Source organism: Theobroma cacao, chromosome 4, assembly GCF_053813885.1.
Source record: "Theobroma cacao isolate CCN51 chromosome 4, ASM5381388v1, whole genome shotgun sequence".
In the NCBI taxonomy this organism is placed as follows: Eukaryota; Viridiplantae; Streptophyta; class Magnoliopsida; order Malvales; family Malvaceae; genus Theobroma; species Theobroma cacao.
Genome location: NC_142642.1, coordinates 30,047,809 through 30,075,031, shown reverse-complemented (window position 1 = coordinate 30,075,031; position 27,223 = coordinate 30,047,809). Strand labels below are relative to the sequence as shown.

The 27,223-nt window shown below is 34.3% G+C and overlaps 4 protein-coding genes across 8 annotated transcripts; 2 read left to right on the top strand and 2 right to left on the bottom strand.

The window, feature by feature from the left end:
* The first annotated feature begins 1,384 nt into the window (after positions 1-1,384).
* LOC18602052 (alpha/beta-Hydrolases superfamily protein) lies at positions 1,385-9,126 on the top strand. Of its 4 annotated transcripts, none has more exons than XM_088805330.1 (9): positions 1,385-1,402; positions 3,802-3,983; positions 4,528-4,557; positions 5,144-5,270; positions 5,362-5,508; positions 7,212-7,342; positions 7,421-7,558; positions 7,783-7,881; positions 8,625-9,126. In XM_088805330.1, the coding sequence occupies exons 2-9, from the start codon at positions 3,840-3,842 to the stop codon at positions 8,847-8,849; spliced, it is 1,041 nt and encodes a 346-aa protein (XP_088661456.1). In that variant the 5' UTR covers positions 1,385-1,402; positions 3,802-3,839; the 3' UTR covers positions 8,850-9,126. The 4 variants fall into 4 exon arrangements, with proteins under 4 accessions (XP_088661456.1, XP_088661457.1, XP_007033264.3 ...); XM_088805331.1 differs by lacking the exon at positions 1,385-1,402 and adding an exon at positions 3,226-3,355; XM_007033202.3 differs by lacking the exon at positions 1,385-1,402 and adding an exon at positions 3,362-3,687.
* A 1,080-nt stretch (positions 9,127-10,206) lies between these two features.
* Positions 10,207-14,016, top strand: ABA4 (abscisic acid (aba)-deficient 4). The gene is made up of 6 exons (XM_007033201.3): positions 10,207-10,568; positions 11,379-11,604; positions 12,604-12,704; positions 13,313-13,441; positions 13,578-13,666; positions 13,761-14,016. The coding sequence occupies exons 1-6, from the start codon at positions 10,524-10,526 to the stop codon at positions 13,909-13,911; spliced, it is 741 nt and encodes a 246-aa protein (XP_007033263.3). The 5' UTR covers positions 10,207-10,523; the 3' UTR covers positions 13,912-14,016.
* Positions 14,011-15,918, bottom strand: LOC18602050 (uncharacterized). The gene is made up of 4 exons (XM_007033200.3): positions 15,460-15,918; positions 14,685-14,958; positions 14,401-14,600; positions 14,011-14,323 (listed from the first exon to the last, which is right to left on the bottom strand). The coding sequence occupies exons 1-4, from the start codon at positions 15,801-15,803 to the stop codon at positions 14,011-14,013; spliced, it is 1,131 nt and encodes a 376-aa protein (XP_007033262.3). The 5' UTR covers positions 15,804-15,918.
* A 964-nt stretch (positions 15,919-16,882) lies between these two features.
* Positions 16,883-23,743, bottom strand: LOC18602049 (zinc transporter). Of its 2 annotated transcripts, none has more exons than XM_007033195.3 (11): positions 23,642-23,743; positions 22,040-22,232; positions 21,839-21,924; positions 20,275-20,359; positions 19,894-19,972; positions 19,588-19,718; positions 19,355-19,441; positions 19,117-19,226; positions 18,632-18,762; positions 17,826-17,939; positions 16,883-17,343 (listed from the first exon to the last, which is right to left on the bottom strand). In XM_007033195.3, exons 1-10 carry the CDS (start codon positions 23,689-23,691, stop codon positions 17,827-17,829), a joined length of 1,065 nt encoding a protein of 354 aa, XP_007033257.3. In that variant the 5' UTR covers positions 23,692-23,743; the 3' UTR covers positions 16,883-17,343; position 17,826. The 2 variants fall into 2 exon arrangements, with proteins under 2 accessions (XP_007033257.3, XP_088661289.1); XM_088805163.1 differs by lacking the exon at positions 23,642-23,743 and adding an exon at positions 23,230-23,248.
* Between the last annotated feature and the right edge of the window lie 3,480 nt (positions 23,744-27,223).

The window sequence follows — 27,223 nt, the reverse complement described above, 5'->3', positions numbered from 1 at the left end:
TTGGCTGGATGCTCAATGCTGTACAATGATGATGAATTGATTTTATTCTAAGGGAAATGAAGAGAAAATGATGAAAAACGATTAAACGTGATAGAAAAACAAAGTAGAAAATTTACCGAGTTAATGTCTCATTTTTGGCCGAATTTTCCAAGGAAGGGAGTGAGCTGATTTTTGTTGTTTTTAGAAGGTTATTGGCTGATATTTGATGGTTAGAAATGTTGGAGAGAGAATGGGATGATTTAGAGCTAAAATGGAGCGCGTTAGCAATTTATCGGGCAAAGTGCCAAAAATAGGTTAATACCGCATTTAAGCCGTTTTAGGCTATTGCATTTCATACCATGCATTAGTATAGGATTTAAGTTAATTATATAGTGATTTAGTATCAATGTGATGAATTGTGTAAATTTTTGTAATGTGTCTAGGAGGAGAGCCTTCCGGAAAAGGCAAAGAAGTCGTACCCGACGAGTAGTGATCGGGGCGCTTAGAAAGCTTTTATTTTGTACAAACGGTGAGTAAACTTATTATTATTGAAAATTATCTAGAGTTTATTTTTAAATGCCCTTTATGTATTTTATGAAATGAAAACGGGATTTTTGATGTTTTAGGAATAAATGTGATAAATAAAAATATATTGTATTGATTATGAAATTGAGTAATTGGAGGCTGCAAACTGACTTGAAAAATATATTTTACTAGGAATGGCTTATGAGAAATGAGTATATGTGGCTATATTTTGTGAGTGCATTTGGGAAATTTATGTAAGTTGATTTTACTATGCAGGCTGGATAAATAAATAAAAGCCACGTTATACTGTCGAAATTTTATTAAAATTGGTGGGTTAGTCACTGCAGTGACGGGTTTCCGTGGACTGCCTATTAGAGGGGCACGGTAAACCCAGTTATATAGTTACTCCGGTTGTAGAGGCGAGGAGGGTAACTCCTGGGGTAGTATTAGAGCTCACTTCACGTCGAACCCCCACGTGAATGTGTAACTCGGCCAACGCCAAGGGACGGCTTGTTTTTAAAAATAAAAATGTGTTTCACGTGTGAATATTTTAACACCCTTGGCGGACTCGGTTAGATACCTCGGCCAAGGTATCCCCGAGGATTAGTTTTGGCTTGAGCCTTGTTTTAATAAAAGCCATAAGCCTTAACAATTGTTTTGGTAAATTACAAATACTTTGTGGTTTAAGAAATAAATTGAAAACATTATGAAATGAGTTGAAATTTGTTGTTTAAACTTGCCTCCATTTTACTCGCCTTTAGATATTTATGATAATGTCTGTTTACTCATTGGGATTGCAAAATCTCACCCAACTCCTTTCCACCCATTTCAGGTTCAGTATAGACTGTAGATAGCTGATCTCATCGAGGACTACTATTGGATCTGCATTTTCCAAACCGTAAGTTCACAGTCCTCTTTGCTTTTGTTTATTCGGGGGCCCTCTGGTTATTGTAAATTAAATTAAATATTTTGACTTACTGTATTTCAGTATGTATAAATTTATTTAGCTTTTACGCTATAAAAATTATTCACGTATAACTTTATAAATATTGTTTTATAAGAAAATAGAATATTTCCCTTAATATTTCTTTTATTTTCTTATTTTATTCAAATAATCGTAATTTCGTTTTAAATGAAGATTTTAGACTTTTAAACTCATTTTGAATATGAATTATGTATTTTGTACTTGTATATTACGTTTTAGCCAGTTTTGAAATTTTTGAGAAAAAAATGACCAAAATACCCCTATGTGGCGAAAATTTTATTTTGATTGTTTTTGATCTAAAATAGTATATATTCTCTAAAGACTCGATATCTAACAATGATTGCTCACAAGAAAGGAAAGAGACTGATATGTAAGCCTTGCGGGGTTCCAGTTGGCATTCCGGATAATGAGTGTCAATCGGGACGTCACGGCGATTGTCATGGGCCTGAGGGAGGTTCCGGGTCGTGACAATGATGATAATTTTTAAATTTATTTAAGGATAATTTTTTTCTAACAAAATTTTTGACCTATTCCCCATCTTTAGAATAGCTATTACTAAGGTTCCTTTACTAATGATTATTCAAGTTTCTTTAGGAATGACAATTCCAATAAAGCAAACAAGTTTTTAGAGAGAGTTTAGGAATATGGAAAATGGCTATTACATTCCCCAACCAAGCACGATGTAAGAGAGAAAGAGTGGAGAATTTAGTATATAGGTTTTCTTTTTATTGAGAGAAAGAGAAAGAAAAAGTGTTGTTGAACCAAAACGCCTTGTAGCTTAACAAAGAAGTAATTCCTTCGTCGATTTGTATTGAAACTCAGATGGGGTGGGCAGTTGGCCGATCTAACTACTAATTATGATAGAAGAATCCTTCATTAAATTGTGATAGTATTATCTTTAGGGCTAGTATCAGTGTTGGAAATATTTTGTCACAATTTCTACTAGAATTTTAATTTGATGTTAATTAATTACTTTTACCATTTTTATTATTTAACTATATTATAACCTCAAATCAAACTTAATAGTAAAACCTTAATTTATTTATTTGAAAAAAAATAATTAGTTATCACATTATAATCCTAAATCAAATGTAAAAATCACTTAAAAAATACATCACTAAAGTTAACAAGTAAAAAAAATTTTGAAATCTCTTTTGGTTGAACAATTTGCCAAACCCAATTTTAACGAAAAAAGAAGGGAGAAGAAAATAATGAAGTGAGAGAGGTACATAAAAGCGGAGAACTATCAATGAACATTATGACGGAGTTAAGAACAATTTTTTTTTTGTTATTTATTTATTTAATTATTAATTTTGTTTATAAACCAAAATTTTATTTAATTTCTAATCATTCTTGAAAAACACACTCTTAATAAGTCATTGAATAATATAGAGCTGATTTTTGAAAGTGGTACATCATAAAAACAAAAGTTTTTATTTAAATTAAAACTTACGTTGGTCATACTATCCGTTGCCATATTCCGTTCTTGATAAATATGAAAAATTTTTACCATATCTAAATTATTAAAAAATTTTAAGTATTTAAGTTTAAATCTTAAATACTTTTAATTTTACTTTATTAGTGACGTGATAACATTTGATGAGCTGATACTATATCAGTGCATAAATATAAATTTATTATTTAATATTGATTTTTTATTAAAAAGAATTAAATTTATTCGTTCCACTGGCTCGAATAGCACAAATTCAAAGGGCATCTTGTCATTTCGGTAGTGCCCGCATTGCGAAAAGAATCTTAACACGTGTAAGTGAGGAGTGGGGAGATTGTAGTGAGCATCGGCACCTTCCTTTTGTGATCGTGAACGCTACATCATCTTCACCAAACCCTTGGCCTCCTTGTGTTTGGGTATCTTCGAACCTCTCCAACAGTGAAAAGTAGTGACAGCTTAGCTCTATATATAAAGTCGAATCTCAAATTCCCTTTGCATTTCTCTTCCTCTTTACAAAAAAATAAAACATAATCAAAATACAAACAAACTAGTAGTACAAATATCTCTCTTCCACTGCCACTCAGATTGCCTTGCACTCATTTTTCTACCCATTCTTCCGGGACTTAAGGAACATAATATAATTTATTTGTTTTATTTGTTTTTGTCAGCCATTCTTCTTTACTTTTCCAGAAATAAATCCACATGGCTTTGAAATCTTCAAACTTGTTGAGGAGCCATCTTTTTGACGGTAACTCTAGAAACCAAGGACAACTACAAAAAGAATTTTCCTTTGTTTGCTCTTTTTCTGCTAAAGTAAACAATTGGGTATTTAAAAAGATATAGGATTTTTTCTGGGTGGCAGGGTTTTTGTCCAGGGGTAGAAGAGAGAAAAGGAAAGTAATGGCTAAACCGGTGAGGCTCAAAGGGGTGGATGATGAGTTGCAGAAGATTTTGGATGCTAATATGGATGAAGCACCAGCTAGAAGGAGAGCTAGAGAAGCCTTTAAGAAGTTTCAGCTTGGAATTGATCATATTTTGTTCAAGGTCATTGCTTTCCAACTTCATACTTCAAATTTATGTCTTTTGTGTTTTGGATAATATTATGTATGGAGTTGAATAATTGGTTCTTATTTTTTTCAGTGGCTCCTTTTTGGAGGATTTGATTTAGTTGATATTGTTTAGATAAGGAATGGCTGGATTGAAATGAAAATTGAGTTATAATTAGAATGAGTAGACAACATCTCAATGTCAAAATTCATTAGAGAATGTGCCTTTCTTTTTGTTTGATAGTATTTCAAATGGATAAGTCATAAGTTTTTTGTGTTTGTTGACTTTAGTTCATTTCATTATCTGGATGCTTGTAATTTATAATTAGCAGGATGCGGTTGAGTTGATTCATTAAGGGGCACAATAAATTTGATTAAAACGAAAATTGGTAATTATCTGAATGAGTGACAAAGTGTCACTGCAAGAATTCAGTTCATCATCCCTTTCTTTTTTAGTATGATATGTCAATTAGATAATTTTAAAATTTTGAGTGGTTGTTGGGTGAATATTGATTGGTCTATTGTTTTTGCATGTGTTGCAGACACCTATAGATGGACTGAAGATGAATGAGGTAAAAGCTCTAGACTTGTTCTTCTTGTCTTTCTCTCTTTTCTTTTTCTGTTTGTCTTGGTAGGCTATTGTACACCTTGAATTTACCATAGCAGCTTTATTCTTTTGCTTATGCATTCTTTTCTCGGAATCTTTAAAGTTTCATATACAGGCATTCAGTGCTGAAATTTGATGCAGGGGGAGAGAAAAGACAGCTCCTCTATCTTTGCCTCAGCAAGCAAGTTTCATATTATATGTATAAGATGATTCCCAATTCAAATGAAAAAGTTATTCTTTGAAAAAATCATATTTTTCTTTATTATGTTTATGCCAAAGAAAAGGTCACCATACTAGCCATTAAAAAGAATAACCTTCAGCAACTGGAAAGCTTTTTCCTTGTATTTTAAAAGAAAATTTCCCCACTGTAATTATGTCATTGATGTTAATTATTCAGTTACTTTTTTTCCCCTTGTATGCAATTGATGGGGTTCATGCCTAAGTTGTTGTCTACTGTGCCAGCAAAATGTTTAATTGCCCCATGTTGGATTCTTTGCAGTGGCTATAGTATACTTTATAATCACTTGATATTTTAAAATTTTGTTGTACAGTCATATCAAGTGAATTCTAGGGGATTGGAAATTTTCTCAAAAAGTTGGCTTCCAAAGACCTCCTGCCCCAAGGCAATGGTGTTCTTTTGTCATGGTTATGGAGACACTTGCACATTTTTTGTTGAAGGCATGTAGTTCATAACAAGTAGTGGTACAGACCATTTTGTAGTTTTGGGTATGTTGTTGCAGGACCTAATTATTTTTGCCACTGTTAGCAGGTATTGCTAGGAAATTGGCATTGTGTGGGTATGGAGTTTTTGCAATGGATTACCCAGGATTTGGTCTGTCAGAAGGTCTTCATTGCTATATTCCCAGCTTTGACAGGCTTGTTGATTATGTGATTGAGCAATACTCCAAAGTCAAAGGTTTGGAGTTTTTTCTCTCTAAGCCCTAATGATATTGAATCTTTTTGGAGAACTTCTCAGGTTGTGTCAAAATTTTATCTTAGATAGGCTTAGATTTCCTAGATAGAAAAATTCATCGATGCCCTTGTGCAATGAAGGAGGTAAAGTAACTTGGTATAGGGTTTTAGTTTAGTACATTGTGGAACTTTTTTGGGTATAAGTGCTTGGCAATTCATCATCCTCTATGATTTTTGTTGTATGTTGAATTAATATTTGAATGTCACAATTCATCTAATGATAAATGATACTCCTATGCTCCTAGCCCTAGGAAATTTATGACTTGCTTTGCACATGGTTTCTCAATTCTAAATTGAGTGCAAAAGATTTGCACTGCCCTTCTGAAGATGACAAATTTTGCTTTTCTAGCCTCTTCAGTTGCATATAATTGACTGGAGCTGGTTGAAAGTTACATCCAATTAATTTCTTAAAGCACCCTCTGATGATAAGATGACCTGGACTTTTATAGGAAAAACCATCACAAATGTTTTTGTTGAAACTCCTGGTTTTGGTGATCCAGCTGGAATAGTTTGATATAAACCGAAGCTGCAGGGAGAAAGGCACTTATCGCGGTTTCAATATCCAACGGAGGGATGTATCAAGGCACACCTTAATGCTTTGCTAAATAAAGAAAATAGAAAAATTTCTCAATGGGAAGAAAAAATAATAAAAAATTGAAAAGAACGATAAAATATCTGATTTTCCACTCATGTGCTTTGTTAGATGGATTTGGAAGTGAATTAATTCATAAAATTTTAGAATCTTCATTTTCTCTCACATTTTCCTCTTTGTAGTTTATATAATTTGTGTAATCAAAATTTTTATATTCAGGCGAAAGTTGCACACTCACATTTTCATTTTCTCACTTTTCTACTCTGATCATATCAAGTAGAAGAAATTGCACTTTCACCTTCCTTTTTGAATCTTTTCCTTTCCATCCTGTCACTTCTCTTCATTTGTGCACACAAGAAGCCACTTGAATCTTTTCTGAAAAAGAATAGTCAGGGTGCTTTTGACTAAGCTGCTCGAGAGATTGATGTGATGCAGTTTCTGTCCTCCTTTCTACTGTATCAAGTAGAAAAAAATTATACTTTCACCTTCCTTCATCATTCTTCTTACTTCTCTCTAATTGTGCACACAAGAAATCACATCAATCTTTTCTCTTAATTGATTCAAAGCATTATCTGTCCTCTTTCCAAGTGAGATGTAGAAGTTATATTTTTTAATTGTTTCTTCTCAAAATGTATCAGCTACAACTAAAACAGTGGTCAAGGGAAAGAAAGAATTGAATGAAGTTATTTTTGAATTGGAATATTGTTATTTTATCTATGTAAAAATTGTCGTTTTTATCATTATTGTCATCACTTCACTAAAAGGTGAATTGGAATGATGCATTTTGTTTGAGTTCTGTTGTTGTGACTCATATAGATGTACCTCTCTGAGAAGAAGCTTCAATTTTTCTATTCTCTCTGTTAAGTCACTTATTTTTCCTTAATAGTGAATAACGATGTTTCGTTTACTTAATGTACTTTAGTCTTGTTATATTTTTATTTGAAGGAAGACTTTTTCCCTTCAGGTCTTTGTTATGTTCAATTAATTTAAAAATTGCCAATCGCCTTGATTACTGGATTGCTCTTGATGTTTACTTTTGTTGGATTCAATAACAGAGAATCCTGAATTTCGGACCCTTCCAAGCTTCCTATTTGGGCAGTCCATGGGTGGTGCTGTAGCTCTGAAGGTGCATCTAAAACAACCTAATGCCTGGACTGGTGCCTGTCTTGTTGCTCCTATGTGCAAAGTATATTTCTGAGCTGAAACATTTATGGACTTTGCATGCATCTTTTTTAAATCCTAATAATTGGAATACTTTGTGTAGATTGCTGCTGACATGGTTCCACCCTGGATAGTACAGCAAATTCTGATTGGTGTGGCTAATGTTCTCCCGAAGCAGAAGTTAGTCCCACAAAAGGATTTGGCAGAGGCAGCATTTAGAGACATTAAGAAGAGAGAACTGGTTTGTTTCTATGGTTCATTAGAATGATTTGTAGTGTAGTTGATGTTTTGGTAAATGTTATGGATATCCTGTAGAATGTTTAAGTGTGTAACTGTGGCATTTCTATGCACTTTGTTATCTCTCTGATTTAATCATTCATCTTCTCTGCATTCATAATAATTTTTCGAATGAATAACCAAAACTTCTGTTATAGAAATTTACTTTTTAGTTTTCTGTCAATGCAGACACCCTATAATGTTATTGCTTACAAGGACAAGCCACGCTTGTGGACTGCTGTAGAGATGCTGAGAACCACTAATGAGATAGAAAAAAATTTGGAAAAGGTCCATTTTCCTTCTCCCTGTCTCTCTAATAACTATTCTTATTTATTTTTGTAAAACGAAATTTGAATCAACTTCTTCTCTGTTGCTTTATTTGGCCTGTTACTCTTTTACTTTGTACTCAGAGAAATATGTATATCTGTGTTTGTTTGGCAGTGTGCTTGTGTATATTTCTCCAGAGAGTTCTGTAGTGTAATGTTTGATAGCAATCAACCCATGCTTTGCCATCGTGTCTTCGAGAATCCCCAACTTGTTTTCCTTAAAAGTCAAATAAGCTAAATGTTGTTAAATCCTAAACAAGTGCTCTATAGACTGTTGCAAGAATCTTTTAGCTTAAGTTGTGGATTTAAATGATTGAAGTGTTGCATCTCTACCTAGGAAGACGAGATATGTATGTTGCTTAGGCAACGATAGGGGCAAGGTCTCAATTACCACACCATTACCTTACCACTAGCAGTCCAGGAGTGCCCACATATAATATGCTTGAGTTCTTTCCTCAGTGTTATTGGATCCTATGCTGGGCAAATTTTATTGACAAATGATGCCAAGATAGCAATTTCTTTTAGATCTTAGCTCTTGGATATCTCTAATAAGGGAGCCCCAGAGACACCTCCAGTTCAACTAAAAGTCTAAGACATTATTGGGCTTTAAACAATGTTGTCATTGATTTGGAATATGTTTTCAACAACCATTTTGATTTTAAGTTTAAAACTTATGATTGATAACTATAACTGTGATGATTTCAGGTTTCGCTTCCAATCTTAATCTTGCATGGAGAGAATGATGCTGTAACTGACCCATCTGTTAGCAGAGCCTTGTATGAGAAAGCAAGAAGCTCGGACAAGAGGATTATTATTTATAAGGATGCAGGCCATTCTCTTCTTGAAGGTGAACCAGATGATATGATTCTTAGAGTTTTTAGTGATATAATTTCTTGGCTTGATGAACATAGCAGTAATACTGCATGCTAACCTCATATCTATATTTGGTTTCCTACATTGTCTTATACAAAACAATTCAACAAAGGGAATAAAGATCAGAGAATAAGGATCCACTGCTGTAGATCTCTAGATTGGTTACATGTGTTGTAAATTCAGGAAATTAAATTAACTAAAGAGATATTTTCTTGTTTTATAAGCCTGGTTTACATTATTAGGGGTACTCTTGTTTTCCCCTTTTTGGTGCATGTAATGAATAAACAAAAAATTCATATGAAAGAGAACAAAATAAAAGTCTTAGTTTAAGAAATTTATTCTAAAATTTTCTTAACGTGCACGCTTCATGGTTGTGCTTGTCTTACTGACAATGATGGCTCCTGAATAGTTTCTTTTTGTTGAATGGAATATTTTTCTCCTTAAATTCCCATGACTAAAAGTTAATATTCACTTTGAAACCGATCGTATGTCATGAGATAAAATAAATTTTGGATATATAATTATGGTTTTTCTCTACTTATTAAGTATGTTGTTTATGTTGAAAACGTGAACTCGTGACATTTGATTCTGGTCTCAATAATTTTCTCATTAATTTTTTTTATTAAAAAAAAATTAAATAATTATATATACATTCATTCACCACGTGTGCGTAAAAGACTTTAAAACAATTGCATGTTTGACTATTAACCAAATTGGTGAAGTATATTACTAATCTTCTAACATGATGGCGGCATTGTATGTTTTGAATTGTTTTAAAATGACTGATTTGGATTTATAGCTTTTGATTTATAATTGTTTTGAGTTTTAACTTACTTAAATTCAAGTATTTTTCTTTACAGTTAACTCAAATTGAGTTTAAGTTCAAATCATTTTTTATAATAATCTATCTTGTACTTATAGTTTTTTGAATTGCTTAGTTTATTGTGAATTAAGACAGTTTAAATTTCATATTTGGCTCAGTTAAATACAATATAAAAAAATTACTTAATAACTTTTATTCGTATTAGGTCAGATAAAATTGTCATTAGATAAATTAATCGTACTATTAGCAAATTTAATAAAAAATTTACCCATAATATCACTTGAAATGTCACATATCAATTCTTTTTTTTTTATTTTTTTATTTAAAAGAGGTAGAGTTGAAATCGAACTCCTTAAACTGAAGATAAAGGCGTGCAAAGTCTATACTCATTGCCTTGCCTACAAAAGCATCATTAATTCATAATGTGCCATTACCCAAATCTGCCAAACCCAACCCAGTTAGTCTAGGCAAGTGGAATCTATGTATCCAATCAACAAAATCCACGTGTCAAAATCCAGATGGGACGGCAAAAACACAAGTGCACCAATTATCCATTCCCAACAAGCAACGTGACTGTAGTACACTGTTATGCGACAAAAGTTTGCTAGTGGACGCTACTCGCTGTCTTGGCTTATGTGAACAGGTTTTCCATTTTTAAAAGCTCTTCTCCGAAAGTGGCCTTTGCAATTTTCCCCTTGTTTCCTCTTTTGCCTGCGTGTCTCCCGGTCTTTCCCTCTTAGTGGAAATTCCTCACCTCACCAAGTCACCATTTTTAATTTTTTGTTTGGGTGGTCACCGACTACTGCTAGTTTGACAACTACCTGCTAGGCAATAGGTACTTAATAAAAGCTCATGAAGAAGCCATTTTTGTTGCTTTTGTTGAAGGGTATTTCAGTTTTTCAGCAATCATGGTCTTTTCTTCTTGCATCTCCCATCCTCTAGTCTCACTAAAGGTTTGCTTTTTTATGCTCTTTAGCTTACTTTTTTTTTTGTTTTACTTTTTTGTATACATTTCGAGGTTTTTGGTTGGTCTCTTAATGTGGGTGTTATTGGAAAGTTTCTGCTTTTTGTTGTTTAATTTGTAATGGTGATGGAAAAAGAGCTTTAAATGACTGGAATTGGGTTTGTTTTGTATTTTGGAACAATCAATTTGGTCATATAATTGGCATGTTTAAGTCTAATTTCTCCTATACCTGAGATGTGGTTTATGGCTTAGTTTTGGAGTAAACATTTGTTAAAAAAGACTATAGCTTTGTCATTATTAGAAATGAAGATTAAGTGATTTTTGGTAATCTGCAAGGTGGACATAATTTTGACTATGTTTTTGTATGCTCAGTTGATATATCAGAACTTTGATTAAATCCAAGCACACTGAAAACTGCAGTCAAATGATTGTTTGGTCATATAAAATTCTCATTTCTCAAATTTAAAGTGTAAATTGTTCATTGTTACTTATGTTTCTTTCTTGAAGTTTTCCGTTTTCTGTGTGTCCGGGCCTTGGTTTATCATATTTTCAACTTAAGCAAATAATACATCCATCAATTTGAATTATTGGGGGTGCAGGATTATCCCCTAATGAATTTTATCACAAGATATATATTTGCCCATAATGAGGGAATATTATCAGTTTAAACTTATAACTGTGGTGTATTATCTTTTATCCCTCATCTCAGATGTTATTTTATTTTTATATGTTAATGAACTTGAATTTTGATGAGCCATCTAATTGACTTAGTGAATTTGTCTAATTATGCGGTTTATAGATTAGCCACTTTGAGCAGCCTAGTAATCTTCGTCATAATGTGAAAGCGGACCAAAGATTCACTTCTGCTCTCAAAAGCAGGACTACTGAACACTTTGGTCAGCGAGCAGGAATTGGATCTGGCGTACTTGGTGAATGGAGTTTTGCTAGAGGAACAAGACTTGTTATTAGGCAAAAAGTTTCAACATTTGTTCATTGTAGAAAAAGCTTTGAAGTACAAGCTTCATGTAATTCTTTTTAACTATTTAAGTGCTTATTTTTCGGAAGTTTACGTACTGCTTTTTATTTGCTTTAATAATTCAAGCTTCATGCTTGTCACATGGCCAGAATTGTGTGAATCATGCCCTATGTTGAAAGAGGAGTTGCACCTTTTAAGAGAGTATCTTACTTTTTTTTTTGCTGCCTCATCATGGTCCTTCTGAACCTCCTTTATCTCTAATGTTAGCAGAAATAAATAACAAATAATCGTATTATGTCTTGTCTGCCAAAGTTTGGGTAGTCTTCTGCCATGTCACCTCAAGGATTGCTATGAATTTATTCTTTTGGCTGTTTTTATGTCGTTCCTCTCTTTGTACCTAGTTAAACTTTTGATATTTTTAGCATCCATCTGTCAGCAAAGTTCATCGGCATTAGGCCCTTTCCTGCTCTTATTTTTGGGCACCTCACCTTGTAGCAGAAACCAGTATTTTGCTAGACAATATACTGAATATTAGTGGACATGTATGGAAAAGAGGGAAGAAAAGAAATTGATCTGTTTTTGCCAAGTGAAGAATCTGGCATCTGCTGGAGGGAGATCCACATGTTTTTCTTTCCTGTATAAATTATTGCTGCTGAGAGGTTGAAAAGGTCTAAGTTGGAAATTTCCACTGGTACTGCTTTCTTGGTTCTGCCTGTGCCATTTTACGCTTGGCTGTGGGACCACTTTCCTTTTGCTGCTGCCTGGGTACTTATTGATGTCCTACTCATAGCAATCTGGTACTAGCATCATTGGTTTACACTATGTGTGCTTATGCTGAAGTGCTCTTTAAAGGTCCTTAATTTGTAGCATGTACACAATATATCCTCTTAAATGCCATCTAATTTTGGTAGTGTTTCTCATGATGGTCAATGATAATGGAAATGATAATTCTGAGTATTGGCTGAATATTGAAAGAAGTCAATGAAGTCAACATTGCCAAGCATTTTCTTTCATTTTTCCTAACCCGCATATGCTATCACTTTTATAGGGTTGACAACTTCTCAAATTGCTAGCAGCGTATTTACCTTGGGAACAGCAGCAGTTCTTCCGTTCTATACGCTCATGGTTTTTGCTCCTAAAGCTGAATTGGTAAGTTTCTTATCATTACTAGGGATATCTAATTTGTCATTATTCTCTTCTATTGATTTCTGAGTTTCTGTTAGCCATGTATAGCTTAGGAATCTGAACTTTCTTTATAAAACTCGTGAATCTGGAAATAATTATTCAGGGAGAATACTACTGGAACAAAAGTTTATAATTCAGTCTTTCCTTGTGGGGACATGGATTACCTGTGCTTTCTTGGACACACTGTTTCAATATATTTCCAGGGTAGTCCTAAACCTTTATCAAGCAAAAAGTTTTGGTGAACTGGTTGTAAATTTGTACTCTCTCTCTGAGATTTGGTGGTTTGTAATTGTTTTTTTTTTCTTTTTTAGCATTTAAAGAATTTTTTAGTATATAGATCATCAAGTTCTTGGTTTGTCTTTATAATTTGTTAGAACTTTTGTAATATCATGTAAGCTCCTACAATGTCTAGACTATATACCGCACCTGTGATTGGGCTTTTGCTTATGGTGCCTTAGTCTTGGAAACATTTGAACCTTGCAATCATTCTTTTACGATTCATGTAAATATTTTGAGCCCTGCAATATTTCTTGAGTGATTCATGTATCTGGCTTGCATATCTCCTAATGCAGACTAAAAAGTCTATGGAAAGTAGCATCCCGTATGTTGTGCTCGGACTTATGTATGCATATCTGCTGTATCTCTCCTGGACACCTGATACATTAAGGCTGATGTTTGCTAGTAAATACTGGCTGCCAGAGGTACATGTTTATCAGCACCTAGATTGATTTGATTGTGATATCTCTCTAGTGTTTTAGGAATACATGGTTGTCAAATGACAACTGCAAATAAGGTGCTCATTTTTAACTTTGGTTTTTTTCCCACCCTGAGTTTTAGCTATCTGGTATGGCCAAAATGTTCTCTAGCGAGATGACGTTAGCTTCTGCCTGGATTCATTTATTAGCTGTAGATCTCTTTGCCGCAAGGTCTCTCTTTCTCTTTCTCCCTCAATTTTTAAGCATGCACACATGTATAAACAGTTCTTATTTCTGACCATTTTGATTTCCTTGCTCGATCCAGGCAGGTTTTTCATGACGGACTGCAAAACCAAGTTGAGACTAGGCATTCAGTTTCTCTTTGCCTGCTCTTTTGCCCCATTGGGATTGTTACTCATGTTGTTACCAAAGCACTTACAAGAAGTGCTGGAAATAACACACATAGAATGCATTGAGGTTCCCTGATGCAGTAACATTCCAAAATGAATCTGTTTGTTTGAACGAATTGTATTATTCCTAATTTGATTGGAATATTATTGAAAACATCAATTTCTTTACAATTGCCTTTCCTTGTTCATTAAATTACAGTAGGGATGAAAATACAATACTTCTTCCTCAAGTTCTATTCCAAACTTCTTGTCAACCTTGTCCTTGACGAAAGCAATGAGATTGAGCATGTCTTGTGAAGTTGAACCACCAATATTGACAAAGAAATTGGCATGGATATGGGAAACCATTGCTCCTCCTATGCTAAAGCCTTTCAACCCAGTTTTATCAATTAACTCAGCTGCTGAAACACCCAAACTGGATGGATTTCGAAATACTGAGCCAGCACTGCGTTCCCCCAGGGGTTGAGTTATTCTTCGCCTGCAAGTAAAAATATTATCAGTAAGCAATCCTTTTAAACCAAGTCTTATACATGGCTTTTAAATGACAAAGACAACCTCTTCAGAAGTTCTTGTTGCCTTTTCCGAGCTGATCCTGAGCCCTGCAGCCGAAATGTGACTGCAGTGATTGCTGCCAAGTCTTTCATGTCTTGAAATGGTGATGATCGGTAGCCAAAACTGAGATCAACTCTGTGAAGAGTCTGAAAAGCTCCCTCAGTCGTAACAATATCAATGCTTTCAATGGTACTGGCAGTCTCCTTCAAAAATTATGATCCTTTTTATCTTCTTCATCCATGAAAGGTAACAAAAATCCATAACTTCACTATTAGGACCAGACTTACCTGACCATTTGCTCCAGCATTCATGTAAGTGGCACCTCCTACAGTCCCAGGAACGCCTCCTGAAAACTCAAGACCTGTAAATCCTTCATTGCAACTCAGCACTCCCAACTGATTAAAACGAAAACCACTTCCAACCCTATAAACTCCAGGGTCAATCCTCTCTAAGAACTCGATCCGATTTAGAATAAGACAACCATCAAAACCCAGATCATCGAAGAGGCAATTTGAGCCTTTGCCAATGATAATGTATGGAATGGAATTCACATGACAATATCTGCAATGCGTATCAGTTGAAAGAGCATTGTTAAGTTCTATCTCATGTTGTTAGGATCGACATAAATGGTTAGCTTTTCTGAAATCAAACAGTTTTCAGTTAAATGCTTCTTGTCGAAAGACAAAAAAGAGCAAAGTAAAGCCAGACAACCTTAATAAACAACATAAGAGTATCAATGTAATCCTTTTGAAGGACTAGCAAAAATGTAAAAGTATCATCACACTTTTTCTTTTCCATGTGAAAGCCCGTTGAGATTGGGTTTATATGACAGAAAGTTACTCTCTCTCTCCTTTCATTAGCTCAAACTCCCTCTTAAGGTTCGAATATAAATCTTTCAAATTAAAGGTCTCAAGTGTTCATTGTCGAAATACTTCCTTGGGAACAATGCCAACACACTCTATGCCTCTTGAGTGTCAACATCATGCTAAGCTAATTGTTTAATTACATTACATAAATACAATGCAGAGTAAAAGTGAAAGAAAGGAAAAGAAACAAAGAAACCTGATGGCAGAAAGAAGCTGGGTTTGGTCAAAAACTTCAACAAAGTAGTTGCAAACGCCACCAATGCCCCAAGTGGTAAGATCCTTCAAAAGTTTCTTCCCTCTAATGACCTTCAAGCCATTCCAGCTCTGGGTTTGCTCTTTGTTTTTGAAACAGTAGTTGCATAGAAAGGTGCTTGAGTTTCTTGGATGCTGGAACAAGGATGTGGGGATTGTGAAAGAGAGGGAAGGACATTGAAGCCATTTTGGTGAAGTTAGGGGCATGAGAGAGAGAGAGAGGCTCTGTTGGGATGGAAATTTGCCTTTTTTGCTGACTCTGTTTCCTTCTTGTTGGGTTTTGAACATCAGTTGTGGAGTTCAAACTTAAAAGACACAACATTAGATTGTGTCATGTACTTGTCTCTGGTAAATTTTAAACTAAACTCCCTTTCCATGTATGAGTTCGGAAATGCTAAGTCCTTTTCTTTCTTTACCTAAAAAAAAAAAGGAAAATCCCTTCTCTTATTTTTATTTTTTGATTTAATCATGCCTGTTGAATAAATAAAAAACATTCAATATTATAATTTATTTTGTTCAATAGATACATAAATTTATCAAAAAACTCAATATCAATTTATGAGCTTCTGATTAGAAGATGGATTTGGGGCCATTTAGCTTTTGGAGTCTAAGACTCTCTCCTTAACTTCAATACTAACAACAGTGAACAGTTTTAACTCCACATTCCATGGGTTGCAATGAAGCATCTTGAACTTGTTCAACACTTCCTTGGCATAGCCTTCTTGTGAGATTAACATACCATCATCATATTCATCCATTTGTTTCACCCAAGGAGCCAAATAGTGTGACATCACCCCCTATCTATGTCCATCATCTCAAATTCAATTCACATTTCATTTTTCAATTCTTCAAGCCTACTTGGATTATTACTGGTAAATTATTATACTATAATGACACCAAAGCCTTCATCATTTATATCTTATGACTTCTAAACGCTGATTTTTTCATATTATTTAAGCTCACGATTATGACTTAAAAGAGAACCCTTGGTAAATATTCCCCAATGACAAAGGCACAAAAAATGTGACCAGAAAGAAAAACAGATGCCTTTCTTCCCGACAGAGGTCTGTTTCCAGACAGGAATCTCTTAACAGCCAAACAGATATCTCAAACAGCAATGACAGGTAAACAAATCACCAGCATTTACCAATCTCTGATCTTTCAACAATTTGGCCCCTATAATATTTATCACTGCAAGTATACAATCACATAAGGATCATAAAACAGATTCACACCAGTCCGGCATACTCCGTTCTTCACAGGCAGGCGTTCACTAAGCTAACAGTTGAAAACATTCAGAAACCAAGTACAGATGCATCGAAGTTCAAAATTAAAAGTAATATCTTTTCTATCAGATGACAAACGGATTAGAACAATAGAACAAACTTTCATCTATTAGCAAAAGCTGTTTGGGATCAAAGGTACAGACCAATCTTTTACAATACAAAGTTTTCTTTGATAAAAAACAAATGTTAGCTACAGAGGCAATCAGCAAAACCCTTCATTGGGCAGTACAAGCATAATGTTTCCAGTGAGTAGTTGTAAACTATAAACAGTAGGTAAAAATTTGAAACAATTTTACAACGTCATGGATCTTGTTAAATGCCACACTTGGGGTCCAAACTCAAAATTTGCTTTAGCATGTCAAATGTTGGCTCAGATGTTACACCATTTTGACAATAAAGAATTTGGCCAAGAGCTATCTGGCAAGCAATTGAAGCAATGAGATGTGTTATCCATGCCCCATAACTAAGGGTAACAAAATCAACATCTTCACACCCAATGCTGCAAGAAAATTGCTTGTTCATGTATAAACCCTAGGTTGTCACTGCATGAAAAAAGTAGAACAGTCAGCACAGAAAATAATTCACCACCACAAAAGAGAGGAGGAATCCTGTTCAAACGCCTAATACCAGGGTGTGTGGCCAATAGGTTGGTATATGTCTCCCCCAGCACAAGGAGCTGGGTTTGATTCCCCACTGTCCAAAAGCTTTTGACTGATTAAAACAAGTCCCAAAGGTAGCTTTGACTGGTCAGCTAACCTCTAGGGTCTAGATCCCTGCTATTAGACCCTTAATTGATATTTATTATTTTTTGGCAAATAGAAAATATTTTGCTGAAGTCTACCTGCCTCCTCACATCATCATCCAACAGTTTCACGTATCACAATGAACCAACAATAGTTGATATTAAGGACTTCCTCCCCTATCTCCCAACCATGCAGTATTAAGCTCTTGTAAACACAGGGAAAAAAGGACCAAGGAATTTGACATGTAAATAAGCAAAATTCTTCACATCAGAATTGCATACATTAAGTTGGAAGAGAAGACATCTCAAGTTCATCGTCTAACATCCCATTTGATACATCTGGCTTTTGAAAAGAATTTTTCCTACCACGTTCCAAGGCAGTTGCCTCATATATCCCTACAAAATTTATGGAGAATCATACATAAGATCTCTTGAAATTTAGGAACAAAAAAAATGCTTATGGTAAACCTGAACATGTTCGAGGGCCAACATCAATACAAGTTAGTTCTTATTACTTTGCATTGAAGTTTTTTGCAGTATTTTTCTGAGTTTTCAGTTGTGTGCTTAAACAATAATGAGTTGTTTCATTACATTTTTTTTTCCCTTTCCTTTACTCATAAGAAAATAAAACTTTGCTGCAAAAACATACTTAAAAGGGAAGATAAAGAGTTTGTTCATGGAAAATATTGAAAAGTAAAAAGAGGGAAGGGAGGCAAGATAAGATTTCATCCTTGTCTAAAAACAGATATAAGAGGCTATATTCCTTGCGTTGATATATTTACTTTACAAGATATGATAACGATGAAAAGGTGCTGCTTCTGCGTGGAAAGTTTTATACATCCAGCTTCTTGGAAAACTTTTCAGCAACAAAAGATGAGGTCTATGATGTAACATTAACAAAAAGTATGGTATATCCCATGTGATTAATAAAAAGAACCTTCTCTAAGTAAAATTCCTTCCTATGTGTTTAGATTTGAATGCATCACCATTTTGATCAAAAGGGGAAAAAAGTTATCTCAAGGAGATGCACCCATCTTTATCCACAGTTAATTCACTTTAAGAAAAAATAAAGAGAAAGTTATACATACCAAAGCCCAATATTGAGGAGCAAATTACGAAGCCTGCCAGGGAAAAGTCCATTTTGTACACCATCTCCATGACAATTATGCATCCTCCAGCTGCCATTAAATGTCTTGGAGAAGAGAAAACCATGTGCAACCTATGAACAGATAAAGTTGTTATACATGTGAATATAGTACCAAATCAAAATGCTTAAAACTGAATTGGAAATTATTAATGCAAAATAAGCATCAGCACATGACACTCCCTCCCATCTTTTCCTCTCCAAAAATAAAAGGAAAAAAAAGAAAAAAGAAAAGGATTACTTGAATTAGAATATGTGGAACATACAAGAATGAAAAAAAAAAAAAGATGCAAAAGGAATGTAGCACGAGGGTTCTAGCACATTATACAGAGACAAATTTTGACAGAAAATAGGACGACATCATGCTATGGGTTCTTCAGAACTAGAAAAATCACAAAAGCCAGAGCAATGCTTTAGTTACTGTCATACTTCTCCTCTGCGATGCTGTCAACGTAGAATATCAAGATTATTCCAAAGAGAATAGTGCTTAGAAAAGCCCAGGCAGAAAATGGCAGTTCCACACTGCTACCAGAAGATCCCTGAAGTGCTCAATTTAAGCAGAGGAAATAACAAAAATTTGTCAAACAAGCAACGATCCACAGAGATGAAATTAAACATGTACATTCAATGAAATTATAACAACGATTTTGGAACATAGAACCCTTACTATGATCAAGTCCCACATGGCCACAGGGAATAGAAAACACGTTGCAGAAGCAATGGTTATTGCATGAAGCCGCCTTTTAAGTTGATTCTAAAGGCAGAGAATGACAACAATTACAGATTACAGTTTTTATTCATTAGTTTGCAATAATGAGGGGGGTGGGTGCTAGTTGTAGCTGAAGATTTTCAGCTGAAAAAGAGCCCACAAGATAACTAGAGAAACATTAATATCACTACCTTGAGTGAAACACGCCTTGCAATCACCCTTCTCAAAGCTGATAAGATCCCAGCCAAGATGGGAATCATCATTTGGCTCATACCCAATACTTGTTCAGCCTGAACATCAGAATCAAGGCTGTCTCTGAATGGTATTTATTAGTTAAGTTTATCTCATCAAACTTCAATGGGCAAATGTTCAGAACCAAAAAAAGAAAATAACTGCTACAAGATTAAGGAGAAAAAACAAATGAGATAATACTAAACAGCTAGCCTATTGGATTGAAATATCCTAGATTTGAGGAAAGCTTATGTACAAGAGGATATAGAATGGAGAAAATGTTGCCAAGGCCCAGCCTTGGGATAAAAAATAAAAAGATGCCAACATCGCAATAAGCCCACCAACCTGGTAAAATATAAGAAAAGAGCAATATGATTAGTGCAGAAAAGACATCAATTATCAGATATTTAGTCAATTAATTCATGAAGTTGAGCACATATAAATTTGATCCTAATAGCACCACTAATTTCAATTCTAAACCAACAACTTATATAGCAATAAAAGCAACATGCTGAAAGAAAATAACCGACTACTTCTGAAGACGCATAGTATAAGCTTCATAGTCCAGGATATGCTAAGGTAAAACAACTTCTCCTCTACATGAATCCACAAAATGAATAGATATAGACTATAGTTTAATGTGTTACCTTTTTCCAGACATGCCCTCTTCTACCATACAATACTGCAGATAATACTCCAAGAACAGCACCAGAATACTCCGCCATTATAGCTCTAGAGAAAAAAAAAAAAAAAGAAATTAATAAGACATGGAAACCATTTAAAACTTCATATGGATTAGTGACCATAGACAAGATAGAACACACAATTGTTCCTTATTTAAAAAAAGAAGTTAACGATCATAGACAAGATAGACCACTCAATTGTTCCTAATTGAAAGAAGAAGAAAAGAATCCACATCCATGTTTTTCATGATTTGCTGACAAAAGCAGGTCAAAGATCACACAGGTACCATCCACAACACACTAGAAAAGGAGACAAGATCATTAGGCTCATGAATCTTAAGTTCAGGCTATGATGCCCTTGACTGTTTAGAGTATAGACAAGCAAATGCAACAACAATCAAACATTATTGGGCTGTTAACACCATCCAATTCTTATTTCTTTTGGGGCAGGGAAGGTGTGGGGTTAATATTAGTATAAGAGAATGCATAAAGAGGCTCCAACTCAAGAACACGGCAAATATGCAACAGACCTTCCAAAAATGTGTGTGTGAGAGAGAGAGAGAGAGACAGAGAGAGAGAGTTACAAAATAGATATATATATATATATATATATATATATATATATATATATATATATAGAGAGAGAGAGAGAGAGTTGCAAAATAGAGCCTAAGATGTTATAAATTAATGAACTTAAAGAATTTTTCCTCATAATTCAAAGAAATCTTAGAAATTGCAAGAACCACGATAAAAAATAAGTTATCCATAGTTCAAATTAAAACATGAAAATATTATATTATGTCAAACCATCCTGCCTAAAACCTTTAGCCTATAGGTGGAGACTCATAAGTCCCAACCTAAATATAAACAAATGCCAAACCAATCAAACATGGAATACAACACCACTTAAAGGTCTCTCAGGTGTAAGTCCAATAGAACAATTAAAAGAGGGATGGGCCTATAAAGGAAACCATGCAAATGAGACAACCCGCTTAACTTATCATGTGCATGTTTGCCCATTCCTGGAGTTTGGAATTTGTCAAAGTTGTGCTCTCATAACAACAAAAATCAAATAGAGTTCATTACTAGAACTGTCCAAAAACAAGAAGTCCTTTTTTTTTTAATTAAAATTTTAAATCCATGTCCATCTTCAGTTTTGGCACTACAATAAGATACTTATATTCTTAAATATAAATAACTGCAATGGAAACGGTAAAACTTTCCTGGTTCCTAAAAGCTAGGAGGCCGTAACCAGAGGGGGTTTCTCATACCATTAATAAATAAATATTTATGTATGTATGTATGAACAAAACTGAACACTAGTGACATAGAAGAAAATAGAAAAGGAAAATATGATGGCACTTATTCTTTAGCAAATTAAATTGCGTGTATACATCATATGGAGTGTTGAAAGTTTCAAAGATAATTATACTCTCTTCTCTGCCCAATGAAACTAAATTATGTATGTTTGAGACATGTAAAAATGATCAGATATAAGAAAGAATTTCTTAAAGCACCAGAAACCTACCTAAGTGGCCCACATGATTTAAGGCCCTTTCCCCACAAGATGAAGTATACAGCTGTTATTGCACCGTTTATAAGAGATGGAACAACCTGAAAATTAACAAAGACTTCAAAAAAGAAACAGATGAAGGCAAAGCATACAAGTTATGCACTCTTTCTTCCAATTGCTATTATTTCCTGATAAAAGGAAGCAATTCTACTTAACCTGTGCATTTGAGAGCGGTCTTCCCTTCCAAGGCTTTTGCAAGAGTAAAAATAAGATAGATGAGGGAACTAGACAGCCGAAGATAAAAAGCACCACTGAAGCTCCTGTCTGGGTCAAGTAACGATACATGGAGTAAACTGACCATATTCTCAAGAAGTTTCCAACAACGTGGATTATCTGCAGAGGAGTGTGCCTACAAGTCAAAGCAATTACAGGTAAAATCATCTCAGGACAAGCAAAGTAAAATGTAACACAAGCTAAAACTTTTGATACTGTTGCTATCAGCTTTACTGAGGACACTGAACAACAATGAGGTGCCATATTATTAATGCTATGCTTGATGCATCAACTTGAAAAGTCAAGACACCAGAAAGAGGCATAGATGTATTTTTACAATGTTGCAATCTTGAACCGCTATGTCTAACAATAACAAATCGATAAATACCTAGATAACCATAAATTATAGGTGAATGAATCTAATGTCACTCTTAGCATTTTCTCATAATGAATCTTGTCTTTTGGTCAGCATTCTAAAGGGTATCAATGAGGAACAATCCTTGCAAGCTGGCCTTAAATCTTGTCAAGGCTCTAAATTTAAGGTGTTGTAGTTATTTTTGTATCATTGTTTGTTTTGACTTCTCATCCAGGAGTCAAGCGTCACTTGCTTTACTACATTTTCTAGTTTATCAGCTTTGGCATTTTTAATGATTGTTTTGCGTAAATTTTCCAATTAACCATCAGCAAAAGTAGAATAACAGTGCAATGAACTGGCAACTAGGTTTGTTTTTTCTTACCTCAGGTCTTATATAAATTTACCTATATAATTTCTTATCCAGCATTGAGAATGTTAATAGGGAAAACCTAATATTATTATTAACTCATATCATAGTATATTGAAAGGTTTATAAGTTAACTCTTAGCAGCTTATGCCTAATCTTATGCTTTCGCCTTTTAAAACATTAATTTAGCTAAACTAAGATCAATTCTTTCATAACTATCACATTAGTAATTAACACTGGTAGAGACAATTACTTGCTCAAGTTTGCAACACATTACTTTTCAAGGAAAATATCCTATGAGCCTAGGCCATATCAATACCTTCATCAACTCAAAACAGAAAGAATACTATAGGCAATTAAAAAAAGGAATACTAGCAATGAAAGCAAACATGTAAAATGTAAAGCTCTTACCAGCATTAAGCCAATCCAGACAACTGAAAACCAACAAGTCACAAGTTTTATGTTTCTTTCTTCTTTAATTAACCAAATTGATAAGTTCAATTTTCAATTTGGGAATGCTAATAACACAAATTGCTAATGTATCAGAACAAAATAAGGCACTGTTTGGTTACTGAGAAAATGCAGGAAAATGGAAATAAAAAAAAAGAAAAATTTAGGAACTTCATAACACATCATTTTGAGGCAAGACATACGTTGACCCAAACTCAATAAAACAAACATAAGATTCAAAGTTCTCAATTCTCCACTACTTAATATCTTTTTCTAGGAAACCAAACAGAAAAGTTAGGGTTCTCAAAAGAAAAAGAAAACAATTCAAATTTAATTAAAAAAGAGAGAGAGATGTATATTGTTTAATACGTACCTAAAATGAGGAGATCCTCGATCGTCTGAGATTGGCTTTGGAGACATCATTTTTTTTTGGGGGGGGGGGGGGGGGGGGGAAACGAATTTAGTTTGTGTAAACGAGCATATTTATAGCTTATTATGGGAGAACTGTAATCCGGATTGGACGAAGTTTAAACAGAGATTAATTACTGAAAATCAGTGTTTAGGAAGCAAAACCAAAGAGACAAGGAAAGGAATAGAAACATTTCTCCTCTCAATTGAAATTGACTGCTTTGGGCTGGGCAATGTTCAAGCATTGGGCTCAAACTGGACCAATTGTTCTTCTAAGGTTGGGTTACACTTTTCAAATCCAACATTTTTTAAAATGAGTAAGAGAAATTGTTTTTTTGTAATTTTGATTAGTGATACATGAAAATTTTTTATTTGTTACAAACAAGTCACTATCACTTTAGTATAGTATATAATTTTTTAAGTATATGCTCTTTCTCTCTTATTTTATAGGAAAATTATGAATAAATATATATATATATATATAAATAAGTATATGCGTATAACGATATATGTATATATTATGGATTCATATTTTCAATCCAAACAACATACTTATTAGGGGAGGGAAGGTCCAAGACTCATCACATTTCTTGTTAATAAAAGATTTGTAACATTCTATCATATTTTACTCCACTTAATTGTGTAATGCTTCTTTACACCAATTCTTGTATTTATAGAGGAGAGGGACCTACTTTGATACAAACTTGCTTTGATCCTAATATCTCTAGTAGAGATTCTCATATTAATGAAAAGTTGGATATACTTTGATATCAATTGTCATAAACTAATATTTTAGTTCAAAAGACATATTTATTAAAAGAGAAAATTTTTGTACTTATAAGTTCAAGATGCATTTTTATCTCTTATTGATTTGATGACATAGGAGCTTAAGTAATGGTTTTTCTTTTTCCTGTTGTTGCATTTTGCAGGCTATGTATCCATGCATTTATCACTTTCATTTGTCTTTTTCTATTAAAAAACACCTTTTGTGCTTAAATTGAATTTGTGGTCTATTTTAGCACTACTCATTTCTAATTAAGCATTCCCTGTACCCAAAAAAAAAAACCTTAAAATCAATTATTCAATAAAAAATGAAAAAAACCCAAACTCAACAAATGATCAAATGAAATATTCTGTCAAAATCAAATATGCCTTGGAAATGACAAAAAAAACCCATATGCTTATCTAGCTGAATATGCTTCTGGTGAGACATGCAGGGCAGGACAGTTGCTAGGGGTAGTGGTCCAATATTTTCTTTTTCTTCTGAAGCAAAATACTGTCATGTCAACTGTCTCTAAAGTAACCATGACCGACTTCTACTGACTCGAAAAGTAATGTCACTCAGGAAGGAGTTTTAGCAAACATCCTATAGTTAGAGTACAAAATAGAAAAATTCCATTGGGACCATCAAAATTTGGAATGGAACCAAAGTAATAGGGGCAGCCTTGAATACAAAAAAAGGAACATGGAAGTGGTGATTATGGCTATGGAAATCATCAGCATATCATGGAAAGGCCTTGCTTGAAGGGCACATAACTCTTTAATACATTACCATTATGCAGGATGCAGAGCAGCATTAGGATCTAGCAGCAGACCCCGCCAAGGTGCAGACAAACAGTGAAATGTGTGACTATACCTGCACATGTAGGCACGAAACACATCTCTTGGGAGTCATTTCGTGGCACCCTTTTGGTTAGCACATCGCCATCACTTGCTTACATTTTTCTTCTTTTGGTTTTTTTTGGGTACCCCCTTATGATTGATAGAACCTTTTCAATGTGAATGGTTTCTTAGCAAACAAGATTACAACAACATGCAACAGGGCCCCCGAATTGATAAAATCACAACCCCACCATATTTTTTTCCGATGTGAATCCAAAACCATCTGTTGGGATGAAGTATGTCGTCACTGTATTGCTAGTTTGAGAAGGCTGGGATTTTATATCCCCCACATTGGATTGAAAGACCTTTTACAAAAGTGTAAAAGAAGATAATTACTGTCAACGAAATTAGAAGGTTAAATACCAAAGTTTGGAAGGTGTTGGGAACATCAAATATTCAGCACTGTATCCCATTTAACAAATATAGTTGTAAGCCAAAAGAGAAGGGGTTTTCTTTAGGGAATGCATTAGGACTTGTTTTAAATCATGTATAGGGTTCAAGTGACCGGAGTATCAGCCATTAGACATCCAGAAGAGGACAAAAAACCTCGATGCATTAATTATTGAAGGGGCTGTTTTAGCATATGATGGAGTGCTTTTCCTTTTCTTTCTCCCTTTCAAGTCCCTTTCATTTTGAAGTCGGGGAATGGAATGCTGCCTCCTCCTGATCCTAGCATGCATTAGCAACAGGATATATTGTCTACCTACTCTATTTCCTGTCTCTTCCAAATGCTTTGTGGATTAATTGTGTGATCTATACTGACCCTAATGGTAATTCTAGTCCTTGAAAACCTGACTTGAATCTTGTTAACACAGGGCATTTTGTCTTTGTGATGGTGCATGTATCCAGAAGAAGCCAAGTGAAATTTGTCAAAAAGGGGTCAAAGAAAAGGATTTAAAGGTTTAATATAACTTTCATTAACAATGTTGAGAACCCATACTGCCCCATCCTCTTATGAGCATGATATGGCCCATTCAAGCTGTCCTCCCCAATCCCAAATTTTTGGATGCAATGCACCTGTAGTTTCTTCTTCCTTTTTTTTTTCTTTTAACCTCTAATGCCCCTCCCCCAAATTATTCTGTATTCCATCATTTCAATCATTCACCATATGAATTGGCAACATTTGTGAGATTCTATTTATCTATGTATTTATGGACCCATTTTCTAATTTGTCAATCCTAAGACTGTTTGTTTCCATTTATCCTTATTTCCAGATGTCGGACAAAGCAATATTTATTTCCATGTCTTGCACCTTTCATTTGATGAAACTCCATTTTCTGACTGCTTGGAAAAATAAAATATAGTATGCACAAGCCTAAGTGATTATCCAAAGAACAGAGAAGTGATGAAATATGTGGATGTTGACATTGCTTCAACATTATATATATTAAAAACTTAATGAAAAGCAAGTGATTAAACTAGTGATGCTCCTCCACAATTGAATTTCTGGGCTATTTCTTAATATATTATGCATTTGTCTGAGAATGTTTTTTATGATTGATTGAAAGACACCTGAATAGCTGAGGAAAGAACAAGTCACTACTGGCAAAGTTGATTTCTTTTGGATAGCTATCAAGCCTAACATTTTCTGAGTGACCTGCTTGTCTTATTAATTGGCATTTTTATTTCATTTTAAATCTTGAGTAGAAGTGGCTAGTTCAGTGGTTTGCAGCCACTTGACAGAGTTGATTTATGCCTGAGAATATCAAGTCTGTCTATATCAAGGTGGGTGAATAAAAGAAACATATCGGAGCACAGGATTAGTCAAATGTCAATCTTCATGTCCATATATGATCTGCAAGTTCCTTAAACATTTCAAGAACTCTTCATCTCTCAACGAAACCTTGAAGCAAGCGCAAGTATCAAGTTGAATGAGAAGAATTGG